General features: G+C 51.3%; 6 protein-coding genes across 6 annotated transcripts; 2 read left to right on the top strand and 4 right to left on the bottom strand.

The window, feature by feature from the left end:
- Window positions 1-904: 904 nt before the first annotated feature.
- Window positions 905-1,146, top strand: PHYSODRAFT_338447 (hypothetical protein; the record flags this gene model as incomplete). The annotated part of the gene is made up of 2 exons (XM_009536251.1): window positions 905-1,066; window positions 1,099-1,146. The coding sequence occupies 2 exons, from the start codon at window positions 905-907 to the stop codon at window positions 1,144-1,146; spliced, it is 210 nt and encodes a 69-aa protein (XP_009534546.1).
- Window positions 1,147-1,710: 564 nt separating this feature from the next.
- Window positions 1,711-1,890, top strand: PHYSODRAFT_463855 (hypothetical protein; the record flags this gene model as incomplete). The annotated part of the gene is made up of 1 exon (XM_009536250.1): window positions 1,711-1,890. A coding segment is annotated over one exon (180 nt), but the record flags the coding sequence as incomplete, so codon positions are not given.
- A 578-nt stretch (window positions 1,891-2,468) lies between these two features.
- Window positions 2,469-2,798, bottom strand: Avr1b-7a (avirulence protein 1b; the record flags this gene model as incomplete). Its single annotated transcript, XM_009536249.1, has 1 exon — window positions 2,469-2,798. One exon carries the CDS (start codon window positions 2,796-2,798, stop codon window positions 2,469-2,471), a length of 330 nt encoding a protein of 109 aa, XP_009534544.1.
- A 1,048-nt stretch (window positions 2,799-3,846) lies between these two features.
- PHYSODRAFT_338445 (hypothetical protein) lies at window positions 3,847-4,500 on the bottom strand (the record flags this gene model as incomplete). Its single annotated transcript, XM_009536248.1, has 1 exon — window positions 3,847-4,500. One exon carries the CDS (start codon window positions 4,498-4,500, stop codon window positions 3,847-3,849), a length of 654 nt encoding a protein of 217 aa, XP_009534543.1.
- Window positions 4,501-8,274: 3,774 nt separating this feature from the next.
- PHYSODRAFT_522002 (hypothetical protein) lies at window positions 8,275-9,063 on the bottom strand (the record flags this gene model as incomplete). Its single annotated transcript, XM_009536247.1, has 1 exon — window positions 8,275-9,063. A coding segment is annotated over one exon (789 nt), but the record flags the coding sequence as incomplete, so codon positions are not given.
- Window positions 9,064-10,360: 1,297 nt separating this feature from the next.
- On the bottom strand, window positions 10,361-10,510 carry PHYSODRAFT_433281 (hypothetical protein; the record flags this gene model as incomplete). The annotated part of the gene is made up of 1 exon (XM_009536246.1): window positions 10,361-10,510. A coding segment is annotated over one exon (150 nt), but the record flags the coding sequence as incomplete, so codon positions are not given.
- Between the last annotated feature and the right edge of the window lie 4,309 nt (window positions 10,511-14,819).

Raw genomic sequence — 14,819 nt, 5'->3', positions numbered from 1 at the left:
TATCATAATGTTATAACCAGCGACGTGGACCTGATATGTTACTTGATTTATCAGTAGGGTTTGCTGCCGTGCAATACTGTCACCAACAACTTACCTCGAAGAAAGTTAATGGGCGATGTGATCGAAGGGCAACGTTAGCGGGCAACGTTACTGCGAGAGCAACGTTATCAAAAGGGCAACGTTAATGGTTACGAAAAAAAATATAATGGTCACTTTTGAAACGCTTTTACGAGCTCTTGATTAGTTATATACTCTTTTAAGAAGAACTATGTCTCGTTGTCGAAGAAGTACAGCCCAGAAAATCATTGGCATCCGCGATAAAACGTACCATGCAGAGATAAATGAATCCGAACACCAGAGTATTCACATTTTGAGCCTCTGTTAGCATACTTTGCGCTCACAAGTGTACTCGTGGTGTGTGCCACTTCAGAACTCTCCCACCCTCACATCTGAAGTCCTCAGTGAGCGGCTCGATAGATTTGCACACCTCGTGAGCCTACTATGTACTCATTCAGCACAGATAATACCTCAGAAATAAATTACCTATGTGCAACACACGAGGAATTTATCCGATAAATTACAAGTCCGACCTTGTCCTACCATGTACCCATGTTGCTAATAACGTCGCAATAAGGCCCTAACGTTGCCGTAAAAGCGGAAGGCGTTCCTGCAACGTTATCAGTCATCATTTTATAACGTCACAGAGCAAAACAAATTAGTTGCAGACTATCCGATACCCCCTATTTCAATCTTAACATATGGATCATTAAACGATTTCAGACTGAGTGATAGGAATGAATTGCTTGTAGTGCGATATTGTAGAGAAGTAATTCCAGTCGCTGTCGCGTGTTCTAATACACACTATTGTGATTCCCGGCCAAATTTGCCCAATTATTCCAATCTGATGCCGTCGAGTTACTCACTGGCGGCGCTGATGGGAGTGCAGTTCGGCGACAACCAGGACATCATCGCGGTGACTTCGGGCAACACGATTACGAACATGACTGCGGCGCACTACATCGAAAGCATCTACGACTTCCGGCCGGAGCGCAAGTACAACTTCATGGTGGGACTGGTGTCATTTGGCTCGTCGTGCAGACAGCCATCTACCTCACGTTCAAGTATGTGAGCCATCTCAAGAGATAATTACGTGGGTTGGAGGAGCCGAACGGCACTCGGTGTGTTAGGTGTTTACTTGTGATAAGCTTAATGCCAGTTTGCAAAGGCTTTTGAGTTGACTGCAGGGATGCTTGTCCGGATCAAGTGGGACAAGTTGTCCCACTTGATCACGACTTGCTCTCTACGGCAGCATCGTAAGCAATGTAATGTACACTCTTTTTGTCAGGTGACTTCCCACATCCGGCCTTCGTCGGGTGGTATAACTTTCACGGGTTGTCGGACGACTATCTATTGCAAGAATTTCCCAGAATGAGCACTCTTGGAGACTTTTTTTAAAAAAAAAGTCGCCATAAACGTAAACACCAGTAAACTCATTCCCAAATCCCAACCACGATCATAGTCCTCCGTTCCGTTGCAGGAGCATGGTATTTGGCACTACTGTAGCTAAAGAAGCCGTTAGTAGCCGGACCAGAGTCATCAGGTTGCAGCGCACAATACCGCCTTCCGTGCTGGACAAGCCCGCACACCATTCGCTCCATAACCCACCAGCAAGTCGTGCATACCACGAGCTCAAAAGAACCGACAGCCAGTATGCGCCTTACTTTCATCTTCGGAGTGGTTGTTGCGGCCACTCTTCATGCCAGTGGCCCCCGTTCGGTTAAAGCGCCGGATGTTGCGCTCGGAAACGGGGCGTCACCTGCTACCGCGGATGGCGGATGGGTCCTGCGCCGCGTCGAGAAGAACAACGACGGTATTGACCAAAAGAGGGTCTTCGAGTTAAAGGGAAAGCCCAGTCCTGTCACAGCTCTGAAAAAGTCTGATAAACCGGGAAGATGCTCAACGACGAGGGCAAGTGCCAGCCAGGGCTGGCTTAAGACAGGCAGCGAAGCTCGCGTGAACGCGAAGTAGCCCCGCGATGCCTAATCCGATGTAGCCCGTGCCTTTCGATTGATGAGAAGCGTTCTCAGTCTTGCTCTGGGCGGGGGTGTACATGTAGCGGTCACTCGAGAACTCCGATAAGTGTTGGATCGGCAGGAAAGAACCAGTACATCCGGACCCAGTAGTCCGAGATCAAGTCGGCGAGGATGATGTTACCCGAGACCAGCACGGAGAAGCTTGCCGAGAAGGCAGCCAACGCCTGACCAATTGTGCGGTTTGGAGTGGAGATTCCGCTGCAGGGTGTCGATACTCAACCGATGCTCCACTACGTATTATACTACTTAATAGTTATAAGAACAGTGGATCATTAACGATTTCAGACTTGAACGGTAGGAATGTATGTTACTGTAGAGAGGTAATTCCAGCCCATGCAGATCGCTGTCGCGCATGGAAGTTCATACTAGGCCTCGCTACAAGCCGTCCGTGTTCATGCCCAGCTTCTTTGCTTGCTTAATAAGCCACTTGTGCTGCTCCGTTGGGCTCATGTTCTGACCCTTCGTGAATTTTTTCGAAGTGAGCTTCGCCCAAACCTTCGACCAGTCAATTCGCTCTTCATCGATCTCGTTCTTCTCGACACGGCGAAGCATTCGTCCACCATCGGCGTGAGTGGAATCAGCGATAGCAGGGGAGGCCTCGTTCTCGACCTCAGCGATATTGGATGCCGTGGCCGAAGGGAGGGCAGCGCCGCTGGCATGGAGAGAGGCCGCGATGACCGCCGCGAAGATGAAAGTGAGACGCATAGTGGTTGTCGGTTCTTGAGGTTTTGGACGGAAGTCCTGGCGGGGTTATTTGTAGGGCTGTGGTGGTTTGCTCGGGTGCCGTGAAGCAAATTGTGGAATGAGATGCTCTCGAGGTTTGTCCGTCTCAATAGTGTCTCCGCTACCGTATAATAGTCTGTTGCATACCTGAACAGTAGAGTCCGAGTCTCAAATATCGTATCTCACTAATAGTGAGTCACTATTGAGCCAACCAGACTGGTCCCAGAGCTATCGAAAAAAAGAGCAAACATTGTTCGCCAATCACAGCGCGATCCTGGATGATGACATATCGGATGTGCACATCAGGGCTCGCAAACGGTGTTGATCGGGTACCCATACCCGCCCGTTCACTGTGAACTTCACAAGCCAGGCGAGGTGGTTAGAGCACCTTTAATGCGACAGCACAACAGCACCGTTAATGGCGCCTTGGGCGCCATTAGTAAAGCAGCTGGTTTTCAGGACCTCCGCCTCCTCAGGGACTCCTTCGGGGTGCCCATTTCCAAAGCCATCAGGCCTGGAGGTCATCCCTCCTACACTTTAATGGCGCCGTAAAGTTAAGGGCGCCCTAGCAATCTGTGCAAAGTCTGTGTACAGAAGCAAATCTTTACGCAGATCGGAATAATAAGGGATTTGTATTTACGGATAGCAGCGGGGCGGGTGTCATGGGCTCATCTGGTCGTGTACTGTGAGGACACGTTGCCACGGCAAGCAAACCTGAGCGGAGTGCCCGTAATGCAGGTCTGCGCAGTATTTGCGGAGGCAAGCCCACCGCCAGGCATTCCAGCGGATGGACCCGTTGCCGCTACTCGGTGTTAGTTTTCTTATTTGCGGATGTCTGCTCCAGTACACCAGTGTTGGCAAAAACAATATCGAAGGATTTTTATCCGAATAAAATAAAATAAAATAAAATATTTTATTTTTATCCGATTTTTACATTTTTATCGAGCAAATCCCGCTTAATCGAATAAACCGGGAGCTGCAGAGGAACCGTAGTTGCGCTAATAGTAGCCTGTATCCTCGCTGCAGACAATCAGAGCACAGGCGACATGTAGCACAGCGAGCGCGGGCGGCTTAGCGTAGACAACAAGCAGTAGTTGAGGGGCAAGCGGTCAGCGGCATCACAGTGCCAATGTACCTCGAGTCTCTTGCTTCGAGGCGCGCCGTTTGCGTTGTTCGTCCGTGGCGGAGGCGAGTCTGGGGCGCAAGTTCTCGTGTCTGACGGCGGCGCGAGATCCGTGAGCAGTGGCACAGAGTCGCTGATGGCGAAACCGGTCCGGCTGGTGCTGTCTTGATCGGGTCTGGCGCTCATCAACACAGTCGAGCGGGTTGGTCGGCGTAGTTGGCAGCGAGGCGTCAAGTGCTCACGGATCGGTGCGCTCGCAGCTCGCACGACGTGGCTTTGGCTGATTGTGCTGGTGCGACTGGACAGTACGACCGGCGCGGCGACGGGCGGCGTGTGGACTTCGTCAGACTCGGCGTCTGGATCTGGCGGTGCTGCTTTGGCTGGCAGCATCAGCTTGTCCGTGGGGTTGTCTGTCGTTGATGGTGGCGACGCGACATTGCCAGCGGGATGAGTCAAGTGGCATCGTGTTGGTGGGCGGTTCGACGCTATCGACAGCGTCTTCGTCTGGATTCGTCTGTAGGACAGTAGCTCTGCTGTAGAGATTGCCAGCGGCCATGCCATCGTGTCAGTGCTCACGCTTGCAGTAAAGGTGCCCGAATAGAGAACCCAGTCTTGTAATGAAAGCGGTTTCGTCTATACAAAAAGAAGGATAACAGAAATCGCACTTATATGAATAACAATCGAAAAATATTTTTATGGATTTTTATAAGCGATAAAAATATTTAAATCATTTTTTTTTTGCCAACACAAAAAGAGGGGGTGAATCTGCGGTGCTGCAGTGAGTACACTGCAGCACCGCAGATTCACCCCCTCTTTTTGGCTTTAGGGCGCCGTAGGGCTTAAAGCAGATGTTGTGCTGTCGCATTAAAGGTGCTGTAACGCGACTCGTACCCGTGGGAATATTATTGAAATCTGTGGCGTAGAGCGCAGAGAGATGACCACGAACGCAGCTCTCGCCCACTCAGCGAAATTTGGGATTGCGGGATCTCTGCGCCCAAGCACAGAGTCCGTTAGATATGGGCTACAGTATGCAATACAAAACTCAAATAAGCTACAACGCAAAGCAAGTAGAGCACGTGTCGTTGCTCAATACTTCACACTCCCACTTCGTGTTGCTGCACTCACTTCCAGCACGTGCTTACCGTGCGCAACTACTCGCTGTCCGGCACGGGCAGCACGTTGAGGCGCTCGTGCAGCTTCACAAACTGCTGCGGGCCGAGCGGCTTTGTGAAGATGTCCGCAAGATTGTCTTCACTCGGAATGTACTCGACCGCGAACACGCCGCGCTCCACGAAGTCCTTGATCTTGTGGAACTTCAGGTCCACATATCTGACCTTGTAGCCACTGCTGACCTCCTTGATCACTTGGATCGCTGCCTGGTTGTCTTCGTAGAGGATCGTCTTCTTTGTCCGTTGAATCTTCAACTCAACGCACAAGTTGTGCGTCCACATGATGAGATTGGAGCACTCACCGGCTGCAACAAACTCCGCACTGCATGTATCGTCGGTCACGATCGGCTGCTTCCTACTCTTGTAGGCAAACGTGCAGCCGTTGAGCTGTAGCACGTAACCAGTGATAGAACGACGATCATTTTTCTCGTTGCCGAGATCAGCATCTGCATAGGCCACTAACTGCATCTCCGGAGACACCGGCTTGTACCACACCAGTCCGTGCTCCCGCGTACCCTGCAGGTATCGGAGAACACGTTTCGCCAGAACGAAGTGCTCTTTCGTGTAGCACATCAAGAACTTGCCCAACGTTCGCACTGCGTTGGCAATATCTGGCCGAGAGCAGCTGACCAGATACTGAAGCGATCCAACGATGCTTTGGTAGTCCACGTCCGGGTCAATGTTCACGCACACCAACTCCTTGTCCGGGTCGCCCGGGAGCGGGAAGTTGCCCTTGACCTGCGGCGTCGCCACCGCCTTGCACTTCGACATCTTAAAGCGCCCCAGCAGCTGCGCCACATACCCACGCTGCGAGATAGACAACATCTTACCAGGGACATATCGGATCTCCATCGACAACAGGTGATGCACATCTCCGAGATCTTTAATCTTAAACTTTCTGCTAAGCTCGTTCATCACAAGCTTGATGTTCTCGATCGTTGCCGCGATCACGATGTCATCCACGTAAAGAGCCAAAAAGATCGGACTTCCATCCACCCACCGAAAGTAGATACCACCGTCCATCTTCGAGCGCTGAAAGCCACACTGCCGTAGATACTTATCCAGCGTCTTGTACCAGATGCGCGGAGCTTGCTTCAAACCGTAGAGGCTCTGCAGCAATCTGCACACGCGCCCAGTTCCGTCGTCGAAGAACTCGGGCTGCTTCATGTAGATCTCGCAGTCGATCGGGCCATTGAGAAAAGCAGTCACGAAATCGATGTGTGCATCTTCGTCATTCACAACATGCTCTTGAACAGGATCCGGGAGCTCCCGCCTAGGCGTTGAGCGGCGGTTAGACACACTCGCAGCTTCCTCAGGATCACCTTCCTCTTCGTGTAGTTGGTCGTGCTCCAAGCACTCGACCTCTTGCTGTGGTTCACCAAACGGTGACAGCTGAGCGTCCGCCAAGGGCACTCGCGCTGGAGTCAAGTTCGACGGTTCAGCCACAGATCCCCCCGCACTAACCGGAGACTGCTCCCCCACACCACTAGGTCGTCCACTACCATGTGCACTTGCGAGACGTTGACGCTTCGGCGGAGGCGCTGTCAGCTCGTCATGAGTGACTGCCGCCATGACCGGGAGCCGTACCAAGCTGGGAGATTGAAGCGGCCACGCCGATATCGATTTGCCAGTAGATGCTCCACGTAGGAACACTCCACAGTCCAGCCTTCATCAAACTCGACAGACCGTCGCTCACGAATATCACCCGTCCGTAAATTCAGAATGCGATACCCCTCAGAGTTCTTCGCAAATCCTAGAAAGAGGCCCAACTTGCCAGGGTTTTCAAGTTTATTAGCTCGTAGCACCTTAGGAGTGAACTCGTGTACCACACAGCCCCACACACGCATTATCCCAACGTCAGGTCCCTCACCAAAACGTCGCGTGAACGGGGTGTCTCCACCAAGACCGCTCACATGCCGGAGAGCTTGTGGGGTGAAGCTTTCACGTTTGCTGTGGAAGTGGTGAATGTTAGCGCATCGAGTGGCCTGTCAACAGACTACGGACACGCACCAACAACACACCATTCATCTTTTCCACAAGGCCGTTCTCCTCCGGACTGTATGCATTTGTCCACAGAAACTCTACTCCTTTCGCCCTGAGAAATGCTTTCATCCTTTTGTTCACCAGTTCTCTGCCTTGATCAGAAGAGAACACTTCTATGCGATGCCCCTGAGCCAATAACCACATCACATGGGAGATCGCTACACCTGTAGCTTCTTCCTTAGCCTCCATCAGGAACCCCCACCCATCGTGTCGCTTCATCTACGATGAGCTGGAAATGCTGATAGACGTCGTAGGTGTCCACACCCACATAACACATGTCCGACATCAGCTTTTGGTAGGGGTCTGTCGCTCGCCGCGTAAGCGTCTTCTTATAAGACATTCTCTTTTGCTTCGCAGCAACACACGACCAGCATCTTTCAGCAGGGTCCCCAGCACCAGCACCACACAAGTAATCAAAACCAAATGCAGACTCCTGCGAAATCATTCGACACAATGTAGGATAGTTGAGATGCGCGAAACGCATGTGCCACCGCTGAAGTGCATCCTCGTTACTGTTAGCAGCCTGCGAAACAGCATGCACGTCTCGTGCATCGGCAGGCCTCGCTTGCAAGCGGTAGCGCCCGCGCGTCTTCTTCAATCGCAGCTCCAGATCACCCTTCTTTATACAGCAGAAAGAGTCTCCAGTCTCACGCTTGAAGCTCATTTCCCAGCCATCTTCTTCCAGAAGGTGAGAGCTCAAGAAGTTGTCTGGTCCAGTCGGTGTGTGAACAGCACCAATCAAAATCAACACTTCATCTTGGTTTGTCATCTCATTATCCATCAGAATGCGCACATCACCAACTAATCGTTCTCCTTTTGGTTGACCATCAAAATCCAGGAAGAGATGCTGCCTATCAGGCTGCGGGTCCACCAGCAAGTTCACATCCGTGCATACATGCACATCAGTAGCTGTATCGAGCACCCACTCCGTAATGCCAGTCTTACGGGGACGAGCACCAATCGCAGTCGCGCCGACCTTGCGCACCGTCAGCGCATCGATGCTCCTCTTTGCATCTCCACCTTTCTTGTTTTGCCATCGCTTGTACTCGCTAATTACAGGCTGCTTCTGTTCCTGCGAGCCTTCCTTCGGCTTTGCAGTCGGACAGTTTGCGCGAATGTGGTTCAAGTCGCCACAATTCCAGCAACCTTGCGAAGACTTGCTGCCACTACCAGCATTTGACTTGCCTTCTTGATTCTGGCCTTTCGATTTGTATCTACCACGCCCGCGCTGCCTTTTTCCTTTTCCGGCGTTGTTCTTGCCCGAACTCTCGGCAGATTTGCCGTTGTTGCCGCCGTTCGACTTCTTTTGGGCAGAACTGATGGAAGAGCGAGGAACTTCCTCAGCGATCTTCTCATCCAGATCTTCTTCGGCACGAAGTGCATTCATCACTTGAGCTGCTGTCGGGGCCAGCTGGTGAGTTCCAGGCACAGTCAGCACAACATAGTGCCGTGAGAACTGCCGCACTACCTCACGGTGCGTGCGCGACACGTTGCTCAAGAGAATCTCCGCAAACTCCTCATCACTAATCATCTTTCCATAGTGCTGGAGTTCACGCTTCTGCAACTCCATGTCCCTCAACCAGTCACTCAGCTTCACATCACTAGTGTACTTGTTGGAATACAGTTGTTCGCGTGCGAAGATATAGTTGGCGTACTCACGCTTTGTCTGCTTGTTCTCGAAGCGAGTCCACATATCTTTTGCAGATGCCTCATGGCAGATCATCTCCGCGTCAGCTTCAGGAACGCCACGCAATATCGCGTCACGCGCCGCATTGTCACGAGCATCAAATGCAGCTTGCCCTCCGACATCAAAGAGCGGACGCGAATCCGTGCCGTCAATCACGCCCCAAAGCCCCAGCCGACTCAAAGAGGTCTTCAACTGAACAGCATACAAATCAAAGCTGCTCTTCATGACTGGGGGTTTATTTGAGATGTCCTTAATTCCAGCGATAACACTTCCCGAGCTGCGAGCTCCAGGGATCGGCAATACTCCACTTGGCGGGGCCGAAAATCCGTAGCCATAGCCGTACTGCATGCTAGTCATCACAGGATAGGCGTTTCCATAGCTAACGGGCACAGAAGAGGCAACACCAGCCACCGATACAACCGAAGAAGGGACCAACCCACTCGTAGCCACTCCAGGGAACGAGAATCCACCTTGGAGGTGCGGCATTGCCGCCGTTGTCGTCGTCACGGATTCAGCAGTAGCCACAGTACCACTAGAACCAGCTCCTGTAGTTGCCACCATCGCCGTAGACACCATCGTGGTCACCGTCGTCGAGGTTACCGCCACGCTCGGCGTTGAACCATGCGCACTCGTCGACGGGGTGCCCGCAACTGACGTCGCTGCACCACTCGCCGGAGGAGTCGTCATCCTCGTGGCCACCGCGAAGCTCTAGAGGGTAAGCTCACAGAGCTCCAGACGGTTGGGCTCAGTACCTGTTGCGTAGAGCGCAGAGAGATGGCCACGAACGCAGCTCTCGCCCACTCAGCGAAATTTGGGATTGCGGGATCTCTGCGCCCAAGCACAGAGTCCGTTAGATATGGGCTACAGTATGCAATACAAAACTCAAGTAAGCTACAACGCAATGCACGCCTACTTCAATCGGGGACAAGTAGAGCAGCCAACACGACAAACCCCACGTGTCGTTGCTCAATATTTCACAAAATCGACCGGGTTTCAATCCGATTTTATTGAAATCGACTGGGTTTGGAGTTTAATAAGGAAAACTGTATAGGCAGCACGGGGACAGATGTCACGAGCGAGCGCAGAGAGCCAGCCTGCGGTTTGACTGTCCGTGTGCGAAGCACGCGGCTGCAAACCCAGGACTCAGCAATGTTCTGCCTGGCAAGCGGCCCGAGCTCACGTTTTGCTACGGGGGTGCACATTTTAAACTAGTCACTTTTTAATTTTAAACTAGTCACTTTCGACAATAATGCTTCGAGTAGTTACTTTTTCATTCTCGACTAGTTACTAGTGACTACTCGAGAAGCAAAAAGTAACTAGTCCAAAATGCAAACGAAGCATAAAATTAATTATCGACAGGGTTCATTCTCGACTAGCTTCTTGTAACTAACCGAATCGCAAAAAGTAACTACAGTAATCTGCCCGAGTAAGGGACGCCTGATATATATAAAGACGCAGAATATATAAATTGATGTTAAGTTGAGTATACTTTTCCAATGTACTGATTTAGTAATTTCAAAATGAACTGAAGAGCAGCTTTACCTACGAGTCCGGAATGATTCCAACAGTGGCGTATGGTCGAAGCACTAACCTTTGACCAGGCATCCTCGCACCACAACAGCGCTGTCAACAGACCGACCTCGTAGGGATTATCTAGCCCTTCACCTTGTCGAGGATGCCCACTTTCTCAGACCAAGTGAGGCGGAGACGCTTGGACGGTGTGGACTTCATGGGTGGAGTGGGGAAGGAGGTCGGCTTGTGGGGCGAGGTGCAAAAGAAAAAGTGCGAGTCTACCACTACGATACATGTAGTTTGAAGTCTAGTAAGATCGCTAAATGCGCGCCATTTTTCAAACGAGGGTGGATGATTGGCACTGGATTTTTCACCTCAGTACCTTGCAGTACCTTGCACATCCCCCTATCGCCACATCGACTGGAAAATAATATTAAATATGTGAGGCTATTAGTTATACACCCGTTCCTTATTCGGGCAGAATTCTGTACTGCAAAATGCAGATAAAGCTTTCAAAATTAATTATGTGTCGGTGGTAGTATTCTACTCCAGCGTTTGCCTGGGTTTAAGCCCACGTGCTACGTACACGGATCCAAAACCGCAGGTAGTGTTCTACGTTAGGTTTTGCCAGGGTTTACGCTCGCGCGCTACGCGGCTCATAAACCGCACATTTTTGGCACGAAAGATCCAAAAATATGCACAAAAAGGGTGAAATGGTGCAAAGACAAAATACAACAACACAACTTCAAGAATATGGTGTATGAAGTTATTTTACTTCAATGAATTTCATTGAAGAATGAGATCTCAAATACGGTAGTCGAATCGCAAAAAGCGACTATCCGAAACATTACGGATGTAGCGGCGCCATTGCTGCCACGAACATTTACTGTGTGCTTGTGGCATGCTTGTGGCACATATGTATGTTGTTCAAATATACCTGTAGTCCTTTATAACATACGGTGCGTGTGAAGTTCACAAGCATTCCACGAGCAAGGATATTAATGACGACGTGAGTGCAGGGTGAATGTTGCGAACTAACTGAACCGGGTATTCAACATAACTTGTTTTAAGTTTCTATACGCCCATTGACATTGTCTATCCGTTGAACGCATTGATATTCAAATTTTAGTAGTGAAGCTTTCACTATGAAGACTACCTGAGGCTTAATCTACGCGTTGTACATGTTGTATGCTCACAGTATTATGATAGCGGTCGGTGTCTTATCGGTCGCTCAAAGCTGTTTTCTACCGGCGAGCTTCAGCAATGGTAAAACATATGCTCATGCATAGCTATATAATAGTAATTAGGGTATGAAATACTTGCTTGGATGTGGCGTTGAGCAAATCCATGCCCTTAGCAGCTAGAATCATCAGTCAAAACTTCTATGAAAGCGGTCTTTTTTCATATTTATTATCAATAATTGGGTCAATATGATACTGTATTGGAAACGAGGGCACTCAATAACAAAGATTTTTATTGGAAAACCCAATTATTTACTGTATTGCAATTGTTGGTTTTGCTGTTGCTTGTGGTGAAGAGGGCAAATGCCGAAGTGAGATTTACTGTTAAGCCTAAATCTACTTTATTGTCCTCCTCTCCCTGTTGTCCTCCTTGCTCTCCTTGTTGCCTCTCATCACATTGATTAGCGCACACCAGACTTGACTTGATTCCAGTATGGTATACCCAACCGAGACTTCGGTTAGTCCTCGGTTGGTCCAATCACATCGTGGCCAGGCACGTGCCATGCCTGCCGTCACTTCGTTCTCCTTGTAGTCATCTCTGCATGAGTCCTCGGTCGTACCTTCGTCACTCTCGCGTGCACTGGCGGCGCTCAATGCCAGCACTCCCACTCGCCGCTAGTGCTGAGCGGTCTGGCCGAAGTCTCGGTCCGAAGCCTCTGCCTGAGAACTTTGTCCGATAACTCCGCTCGCTTCGAGTAGATACTGCAGGCGCTTGGTCCCCACCGCCTTCGTCAGCATGTCCGCAAGCTGATCCTTAGTTGAGACGTAATCCACCTTGATGATACCTCGCGCCACGTTCTCTCTGATGAAGTAATGCGTGATGTCGACATGCTTCGTCCGAGCATTGTAGCCTGCGTTGCTCGCCAGCGAGATCGCACCTTGGTTGTCCTCCCACACTTGAGTAGCTCCCACTTGCTCATGACCCAAGTCCTTCAACATGGCGCGGACCCACAGCACCTCCTGGGAACATAGGCTGAGTGCCATGTACTCGGCCTCCGCCGAGCTTAGCGCCACCGTGCGCTGATACTTCGACTTGAAGATCACCGGCGCTCCACTGATCATCACCATCGTTCCCGACACCGAGCGACGGTCGTCGAGGGTCTGTGTACGCCTCAACCGAAACCTCGCCTTCGTTGCCATTGTAAACGATACCTCGGTCTCGGGTACCCTTCAGATACCTCAGTACTCGGATCGCGGCCTTCCAATGTTGCTGCCCGGGATTCTCCAGAAAACGTGACAGCTGCGTGACTATGTAAGCTACATCCGGACGAGTGCACGTGGTGATGTACAACAAGCATCCGACGAGTGCTCGGTAAGGTCTCGGCTGCATTGCCGAAAGTTCGGTTGGAGTCTTCGGTTGCTGAGCCTTCGTCAGCTTCATGCCCGACTCACATGGGTTTCCGCCACCTTGGCGTCCTGCTGGTTGAACCTCTTCACCACGTCGTCAATGTAACGCGTCTGCCTGATCATCAGCATCTTGGTCGAGTAGTCGTGGTGGATCTCCATCCCGAGGATAAACGAAGCTTCGCCCAGATCCTTCATCTTGAACGAGCTCTTAAGTGCCACCTTGACTTCCTCAATTTCCTTTTTCGTTTTGGCCGCGATGATCATGTCGTCCACGTAGAGGCATACGTACACATACCTGCCGTCCTTGCCCTTCACGTAGACGCACTGGTCCGCACCGCAACTTCGAAATCCGATGTTCATGAAGACTCGGTGGATAGTCTTGTGCCAAGCATTCGCCGCCTGCATCAGACCGTAGATCGCCTTCTCGAGTCTGCACATCATGTTCCTCGCGTTCGTAATGCCATACGGCACCTCCATGTAGACAAGCTCAGTGAGATCACTGTTCAGAAATGCCGTGTCCGCATCCAACTGTTCGGTCACGTAAGCCTCGGCTACCACAACCGAGCGTACGCCAAACCTCTGTTTGAACTCTTTTGCCACCAACCGAGCTTTGTACCTGATGACTCGGCCGTGCTCGTTGCGCTTCTTCGCGAACACCCACCGACATCCGATTGGCAGAGCTTTCGTTGTCCGCCGAACCATCGTCCAGGATCCGTTGTCAGAGTGCGCCTTCAGTTCCTCGTTCATCGCCTTGACCCACTCCGAGGCTTCGCCGCTCTGCATAGCCTGATCATACGTAGTTGGTGCGTCGTCTGCATCACCAACGTCTACCGCGTATGCCAGCACAGCTTCCGCAAGTAAGCTGCCCTCGTCAAACCTCGGACGCTTGGGCGATGGTGGCCAGAAGTGGTCGTCGCTGTCCGAATCTTCGGTTTCGTCAACCTTCGACTCCTCCCCCTCTGCTGGTCCATTTCCAAGCAGAATCGCAGGCTCCCTCGCACGTCGGACACGTTCTGGAGCTGGGTGAAATACCATTGCCTCTCCCATCGTCGGGTTTGTCACTCCTCGGTAGGTTGTCAGGTCCTCAACTGAGGCTTCGCTCCGAGCCCTCGTCTGCGTCTCCGAGTCTTCGGTTGCGTCCTCTGCAGACTCCATCGGCTCATCATTGGTAGGTTGTTCAGCTTGTTCAAGTTGCGCATCATCCTCAGTGTCCTCCGAAACTTGGATGGTGACTGAATCGTTGGTAGCCATCGTCTCATAGATGCCGTTCACCTCACGTTCGCCGAGCTTCACCGATCTGGATACCTGCACCTTGTTCGACTCCAAGTCGTAAACTCGGTAACACTTCGCATCTTCGGCGTACCCGAGGAACATACACTTGAAGCTCTTCGCGTCCAACTTCGTGCGCTTCGCCTTGTCAACGTGAGCGTAACCGACCGATCCGAATACTCGCAGGTGGTCCTACCGAGGCTTCGATTTGAACGAGACCTCGTATGGAGTCTTCGTTTGGGCAATCCGGTTCGTCGAGCGGTTGATCAAGTACGCGACCGTGCTGACTGCTTCTGCCCACCACAACGTTGTCACACCCTTGTAGTGCAACATGTTCCGAGCCTTCTCCATTAGTGTTCGGTTCATCCTTTCGGCCACACCATTCTGCTGCGGGCTGTACGGAACCGTCTTCTGGTGCAGGATCCCGTTCTGCCGGCAGATCTCGGCCATCAACTTGTTCACGAACTCAGTGCCATTGTCCGAGCGCAGACACTTAATGCGCCCTCCCCACTGGTTCTGGTAGAGTTTCATGTACGACTTGAACTTGGTCGAAACCTCGCTCTTCTTATTCAAGAAGTACACCACGACGTAACGCGAGTAGTCGTCCACGAA

The sequence above is a fragment of the Phytophthora sojae genome (genome assembly GCF_000149755.1).
Source record: "Phytophthora sojae unplaced genomic scaffold PHYSOscaffold_9, whole genome shotgun sequence".
NCBI classification, from domain to species: Eukaryota; Oomycota; class Peronosporomycetes; order Peronosporales; family Peronosporaceae; genus Phytophthora; species Phytophthora sojae.
The sequence above is the reverse complement of the archived record's forward strand: the minus strand, read 5'-3'. Positions and strand labels throughout refer to the sequence as shown.